Here is an 8,102-nt window from a genome sequence, read left to right on the forward strand (position 1 = left end):
TCCGGATAAAATATTGAATATTCATATCTATTGAAATTTTTGCCCTTCATTTGTTTTATTTTCTTTAAAAAAAGTTAGTTTGCTGTGATACATTAGGAAGCGCACCAACTTTCATATTTTAAAGAATCCAAAGTAACCATTCCATACCAATTCTTTTTGATGGTTAAAAATATTAGTTGGAATTATTGATGGAAATTTTAAATTCAACAAGATGCTTCTCCGGTGATAGTTCCAACCTCTACTCCGCGAGGGACTTCCAGAGCTCTTTGTGATTTTTCTTTTTTCTTGGTTTTTTTTTGTGCATAAAGTGTTATCTTTTTTTTTCTTTTTTCTTTTTTTTTGCACAGTTTTGCAAAGATCGGTGGCAATAAATAGGCATCCACAACACATTCCAAACTTGGTGGAAGCACATTAGCTACAACATATGGGATAATTTCGTGTCTCATCAGCGTTCGAATGCATCCTAGTCGCCCGACAATCAACATTATCAGTCCTTACTATTGTATATAAAGTCACTCTAAACATAATCAATAATTGCTTTAGTCAAAAAGCAAGTATCTTTCGTGGGCGTATGATCCTAACAGAATATCCAAAATTGCTAATAAAAAGTATCCAAATTAAACGGTTTCTAAGTTGAGAGAGCATAAATCATATAAAAAAAAACTTTAGGGGTCAATTTTAAAACGCGTCAAAGTTTAGGGGGTGTTTATACATCTTAGGAAAAACTTCAAACACCACCCCTGTGGTTTCTCACTTTCTCACTTTCGTATTATATGATTTTTTTTTTCTCTTTTTGTTATTTTATTTCACTAATTTTTTCATTAAAGTTAAAATTAAAGGATACTGAAGCTTTTGTTGCGCGAGTAGTCCGAGCACCTCTAATCACCTAGGTTCCAAGTTTCGTGCCTCGTTTGCCATTTTCCTGTTCTCTTCTTAATGTTCTTGTTGTCTTATTTTTTCCTTTTGTTTTCTCTTTTTTTCTTCGGAAGCCCCCAGCTGCTTCCATCCTATATCGCTTAGTTCATTTCTCCTTAATGAATGAAACAGATAGCTTTCTATCTATTTCTCAAAAAAAATAAGCGAATATTCGATAAACTATAAGTGGGTATTTTAAGGTTTTTATATATAATAATTTAATGAAAAGTTAACAAAGAGGCTGACGAAAGAAAAAAAATAAAATCATATGGCACTAAATTGATACATTTTAAACTAAAGAATATTAAAGTGAAAAAGTGAGAAACTACAGTGGTGGTATTTGAAATTTACTCTAGATTTCTAACAGGAACTTGCAATCATCCCAATATACTGGGCCGGATCACTAGAATAATGGGCCGGCCCAGCCCATTTCATTTGCTCTCGCGATGCGAAGCCCAAAACGAGTGATGGAGATCCCATCGAGAGCGAGAGAGAGAGAGAGAGAGAGAGAGAGAGGGGAGGCGAAGGGGGCGATGGGGGGAGGAGGAGGAACGGGGAGCTCGACGTACAAGGGCTACACTCTCCACCAACCCAAGCGATGGCACGCGGTGACGGGGAAGGGCTTGTGCGCCATCATGTGGTAACCTCTCCCTTCCCCCGCCCCTCAAAACCCTAATCCCTTCCCCCTTTTCGATCGCTCTTATCGGCTTCCTTTTATGATCTGATCGATTGTGAATAGATGTGGTCTATGATTGCTGCTTCTCCTTTAACATGTAAAAAAGATGAGATTTTTGGGTGGATTTGTGTGATTGGGAAATGGTTATATCCCATTTTGGGGATGATCGGTTTGTAGATCTCGGAGTTTGGGAACGATCGGAAAGAGTTTGGCTGATGATGGGAATTGATGGAGAAAAGTTTAGTTCGTATGTTTTCGCGCATTTAATAGTTTTAAATTAGTTTTGGAGATATCATGCATTGATCGTGTTAAAGGTATGAACTTGTTAAGTAAGATGCCCTAATGAATGCCTTTGAGCTTTTAAAAAAGAACCCTAGTGTAGCTCTACAATCGCAAATAGAGATATCTAATGGTGTATGTAAAACCTGATTAAGCCTGACTCTTTTCGGCGCTTGACCTTCGTCTCACTCATCATTTCCATGTTTACATACATTTCATGTAACCATGAGATGAGCTTAATCAACACTGAGAAACATGCAACACCGCAAAGGAACCATGAATGGACTATAAGGACCGAGGGCTCTAGTATTAAGCATTTCATGACGGTGGTTTGGGTTCGACGAGTTATTAGTGCTAGTGGGTTGAGTTGTTATACGTCATACTCCAAAACATTTCATTTGAAAGTTTATTATACTATAACACTATGTGTATATGTTTTCCTTCGTCGTATATCAACTTAGAAGTCCTCTCTGAAATCTTTCATTAGCATTGTTGCCTTTGAACAAGTATATACTCTTCTTGATTGAGGCAAAACTTATTTTTATCATGTAATTTAGCTCGATTTTCTTCTGTTACCTTGTGGGTTGGACTGTAACTAATTGTTGGTCTAAGGCCATTATACCAATCACTGCTCAGAAACTCTCGTCGCATGCCGTTAAAATTTCCATGTAGCATGTTCAGCTCGGTAAGCAACTGCTTTCCTCCTCTGTTCTGTTCTTCTTCCCTGCTGCTTCAATTAATTGGTGTAACCGCCACCATATGTGAGTTTTGAAACTGTCGCCTAGCTTCACTTCCTCTTCCTAATTATGCCAAACTGCTACTTAAGGTGCTTTCATGTTCTCATTTTGCAATCTTTTTTAGTTAGAAGTCTAGGACTAGGACAAGGTGCACGGATTTGAGCATGGGCCCTTATTGCTAGCTGTATATGTTGGACTTACTACTGTCAAGTTTGAGCAGGTTCGCCGTAGGCTAATTCTGCTGTCCCAGACCTTATTTTAAGTAGTACCTTCTGTCAAATTTAGTGGGAGACTTAGATTTTTCTGTATTTCGATGAAGCTTGTTGCTTCATGGAAAAGTTAGACTGGCGAAAAAAAGAGAGAGAGAAAAAAGAAAAAAAGGGAAGGAAATCATGTTAGTCGATATTATCATGATATTTCTTTCACGGGATAATTATTTGTTATAATGTCAACATCAGCTATAATAATGTTCGTTAGAGCCTATTTGGGTGCTCAAATACCTTGTTCAGCATATCTTCTTGTTTCGTCAAGTGCATCAGGTAATTGATTGACCTTCGATGAGGGGCATGAGAAGATGTTTACCAGCCAATTAAGAAGCGGTAATTCTATTTTCTCCGGATTTGTTAGATAATCCAGAGGTAGAAACTGATTGTCCTGAAAAGTTGGAATTATCAAGAGTGAAGGGTACCTAGAGGTTACTCCTATGTTCTGATTGTACACTTTCAGGAAATACGTTATCATTGCTTAACTTATTCCGACGTCCAAACTGGTCCTAAGGAGACAACTTGCTGGTTCATCAATGTTTTAGTATTAAATTCATTTTTATGTGGTACAGTTAATTGGATATGTATCATTTGCCGTAAGCAATACTCTTTGCTGTCCAGGTTTTGGGTTCTGTACAGGGCTAAGCAAGATGGACCTGTAGTGCTGGTAATTTCTTATCCATTATATCCCATTTCTATGATAATATCATATTTCTAGTTTAAAAAATTTGGCGATCTTCTTATTACTAAAATATTTTTGATAACAATATGATGTGCAATCTTGACAGGGTTGGCGTCATCCATGGGAGGGACACGATGATCACTCTCACGACCATGGGCATGGGCATGAAAATGAGGTACTGTAGCCTGACTTATTCTATGATCATTTATAGTCATAATGCTCGGTGCTACTGCTTGATCAGGTTTGTAATATTTAACAACTTTTCCATCTGTATGCCTATCATTTTACTATTCATTCTGTGGTTTGAATTACATGGTAGGAAAGTTACCAAATCAGGATGCGTGTAGACCTTATATTGGGATGTTCAGCATAACTTTTTCTTATGTGCTCTTAATATAGTAAGAGCACCTTTGTTCTTTTCATGTTCATGATTCATCTGATCTTTCTGCCTTTCATGATTTAGAGTGTCCTTTTGGGAAATGTTCATCAACAAAAGCCAACTACTAGAAGATTTGATTTTGAAAATAGTTATATTTCTGTTGATATATACTTCTCGGTTGAACTTCCTATTGATTTGAGTTCCTCTGTTGAACTATGTAGGGTGCTATGAAGAATGACACTGAATAATAATTGAAGATAGTTAGATAGTGGCAATTTGCGTAATTATGATTATTATTAGTACTGATAACACACTTAATAGCTGAGGGTTATGTAGTATCTCTAGGAAATAGGTGCAGTGGCAATCAGCGTATACGTAATAACATGTAATATGAGCAAAGGCGCATGCTATTCAGGAGGAGGGTTGGCAACAGGTCTGCAGCTGTTGTCTGTTTGTCTGCACTTTAGAGAGGAAGTACAGAAAACTAGAAAAGGAAGAGGGGTAGGAATCATACAGGCAAAAGGGTGAAGAGAAAAAAAAGTGAGCAACGTTTGACGTCTGACATTTTCATCCTATTGCATATTTTATAGATTGCTGGGTTGGGGAGATAAGGTGAGTCGAGCAGTCAAATAGATGAAGTAATAGCAATTTTTGTTGCTGTTTTTTTTTTTCATTTTTGTAGTAACACTATCATGTGGTATCAAGTTATGGAAAATTCCAGTTGAGGGTCTTCCACGATACGACCTATGGCTTTTGTTCGCAATACCATGTATAGGATTGTTTGAGGAGGATTCCCTAGTCTTTTGCTTGATGTTTATTTTGAATTGGAGACCTTTGTGTGTCTCTCGGAAACTAATCTTAAAGCATCCTGTTCTGCAGGCATCTCATTAACATCTGAAGTGCGCATAGCGAGGGAAAACTGTTCCTGCGTGACTAAAACTTCTAAGTGAATAAAGTTTGTATGTGACATGAAGCTGTTTATTACGTTTTCTCGTTCTACCTAGCTGAAAAAAGTTGGAGATAAAACTGTCGACTATCTTGTTTGTCGTTGGATACATACACATATATTTATTCCAGGATTGCAGCCTTGCTTGTTTAACAATGTTTATTTGCTCGAAAACCTTCATGTGGTGTAACTTTTTGAATATGGCTCTTCAAAGTTTGTGTCAATGTTGGTAGTAAGAAACTTTTTTTAAGTATGATTGATTCGTAGAGCCTTCAAAATTCAAATTTTTTTGAGATGAAAGGTTTCTGTCTATGAGATGAATTGTCATATATTGAACATTTGTAAGTACTCAATCCTCAGGCTATTGCTCTCAGAAGGAAGGTGATTGTTATTGCAATTCATAATGCAGATGCATTGAAGAGTAAGTTCACCGTGACCTAAGACAGCGCTTCTCTGTAGTGCACTGAAGTACACAGCTCTTTATAAAGTTCTGATTTGGAGCTGGCGACTGATGCAGAAATTGCGGTTGCAGTCGGTATAAGCTCCTGCAGAGATGCATCCAAACACTCAGAAAAGCGCTGCTTTTAACGCAAAGGCGAGCGCCAAGATAAAGGCCAAGCAGGCCCCAAGTATCTAATATGGAACCCAGTTGGTTATGAAGATAAATGAACAAAATTGTATGATACAAACCTTGATAAGATTTGTGTTCTAAAAGTGTCATTGCTTCTTAATTTTATTATTATATAGGCCGCATAATGGAATAGGTTTCCAACGTGAACGGCCAAGGACTCGTTTAACTATGAAATTGTCTACAAAAAAAAAAAGCATAGTAATATTTTATTCGTAGCAAAAGAACCAGATTACTCTTTGATTCTAGTTATTGAGCTGAATTAAGATTGACGGGTGGCAGGCGAAACTTGTCTCCAGAGGGGTAGATTGGTTTTGGTTAACACTGTTCTAACGAATCTCCCTTTATATTTTCTGTCAGTGTTCTTGGCACCCAAGTGGGTAATTAAGCGTACTGGCCCTTCATAGAGACTTTTTCTGAAAGGGTAGTGATATTGCACCAGGCAAGGGATGTTTGATTGCGTGGAAGACCATTTGTAAGAGTAAGAATGAGGGAGGGCTCGGGGTTTTGGATCTTGCCATGATGAACCGAGCCCTACTAACCAAATGGTGGTGGAAATTTCTTTCGGAGCCTCAACTATCGTGGAATAAACTTATTCACGAGCTATTTTACCGTAGAAGAAGGGCAGATCCTTTAGACCTAGCTCCTCTTGGTGGAAGGGAGTGCTTAGCCACTCGGAATTTTTTAAGTGGGGAGCCTATTATAAATTGGGTAATGGGCGCATTATCGATTTCTGGACCAACCGTTGGTGTGGGGAAAAAACGCTGGAACTCTCTTTTCCCAAGGTATACTCCTTATCGCATCACAAAAATCTATTAATCAGCGACTGCCTATCACAGGACGGATGGAATTAGAGCAAGATTTGTATAGGTGATTACGCTGGTGGACATGGTACGAGCCCTAGTTACTTAGCTTTAAAGGAAATGATTTCAACTTTCAAGCTTGAGCTTAGACCAGATATCGTTCATTGGCGTTGGTCATCCGACGAGAGGTTCACGGTAAAATCAGCCTACGCGATGCTGAACGATGGGGATATAAGGGACGCCCGACAAAGCATGATGTGGAGTATGCAAGCCCCTCTTAAAGTGAAAGTTTTTTGCTGGATTGTTCTTAAGAAGCGACCACTTACTGTAGATAACCTATTGAAGAGCGGTTGGACCGAAAATACAGCATGCGTGTTGTGCAGGATTGAGGACGAAACTATCGATCACTTATTCACAGATTGCGTCTTTTCGAGATTTCTATTGGTGTCGACTGCGGATAATGCACTGCCCAGTGTTTGGGGGGAGGACGTGATCTCAGTCTGGGATGGATTCTTGTCGAGGAGTGGAACACAGTCGGCGAGTTCCACGCTAACCGAGTTAGTATCCTGCTGGTGGGTTGTTTGGGAGGTCCGAAATGGCGTGATTTTTAGGAATTCCCAACCGGATCCCCTTCTTGCAGCTCACAAAATCAAACTCCTGATGCATCTTTGGGAGCAATCTTTTTCAACTAATCGCCGACATGTTGGTAATCGTTAATCGTTAATCGTTAATGGTTAATCTTCTTCTTTTTTTTTTCATCCATCACCCGAGGCCGTGCTGCCTCACCCCTGTAGCTTAGTTCATTTGTTCAATGAATGAAGCAGGTAGCGTGCTATCTTTTTCTCAAAAAAAAAAAAAAAAAAAAAAAAAAAAAAAAAGATTCCAAGTCCGTTGTACTATTCCGGTTCTTCAAATGTGATACTGAAAAAGTATGCTTGTATAGAGATTTTTATCATTATTTCATAGCCTCAGAAAAGAGAAATTGTAGACAACTCTTGGAAGTGTTAAGAACAGTTTACATTTAGAAAATCCATTTCCGAAGCAGGTGCTCTAACACGCACGAGGGAGTGTAGAGACCCTAGTGGTTTTCAGATTTTGTAACACACTAATATCTACACGAACCTAACCTAACAAAACCCGTCTGTCATGTTGGGTTGGTGCAAACCAAGACGCTTCTATTTTAATGTCATCTCCATCCACATCTTTGAGCCCTGTAATGGAGATTTAATTAGATACTCCTAGCTAGGGTTTAACACATAGAAAGGCCCTAGAAAACCAGGAGGATTTGCCGCCCTATTAGAAATTTCAAGTGGTTTAAAAAGAATTTCATTACAACTCTACCCGAAGTCCTACCATTACAACGCACGTATATATTTTAGATTCCAACAACTATTATCTAGTGCAGTTGTTGTCATCCAGAGGAGCTGAGATTTGCACACGTATGGACATATTTACTAAGTTTGATCCTCCAGCATTTTTGTATATAAATAGTAGATTAGTTTGTGCGGGGGTGGGCAGGGCAGAGGGAAATGATCAAAAAATTTAAAAACAAAGACAAATCTATTAGATTCCTGTGCATTGTGCAAAATGAGACTGGATAGGGGATATCCTGATCCAAGTGTTAACTGCTCGCGGCCTCGCAAAATCAGGATTTCCTGATCCAATACGTCGATCCCAGTTTTTCTCTGATTCCACAGCACTGGTCTCAGCAATCATTTTCCGACGCGTAATGTTATATGCGTCTCACAAAATCTCTATGATGCACATAGCAGTGAGTGATATATATTGATATAG

The 8,102-nt window shown here is 38.6% G+C and overlaps 1 protein-coding gene across 1 annotated transcript; it reads left to right on the forward strand.

Moving 5' to 3' along the window:
- On the forward strand, window positions 1,400-5,130 carry LOC109727665 (NADH dehydrogenase [ubiquinone] 1 beta subcomplex subunit 2). Its single transcript, XM_020257835.1, has 4 exons — window positions 1,400-1,555; window positions 3,492-3,537; window positions 3,659-3,727; window positions 4,811-5,130. Exons 1-4 carry the CDS (start codon window positions 1,449-1,451, stop codon window positions 4,820-4,822), a joined length of 234 nt encoding a protein of 77 aa, XP_020113424.1. The 5' UTR covers window positions 1,400-1,448; the 3' UTR covers window positions 4,823-5,130.

This window comes from Ananas comosus, linkage group 22 (assembly GCF_001540865.1).
Source record: "Ananas comosus cultivar F153 linkage group 22, ASM154086v1, whole genome shotgun sequence".
NCBI classification, from domain to species: Eukaryota; Viridiplantae; Streptophyta; class Magnoliopsida; order Poales; family Bromeliaceae; genus Ananas; species Ananas comosus.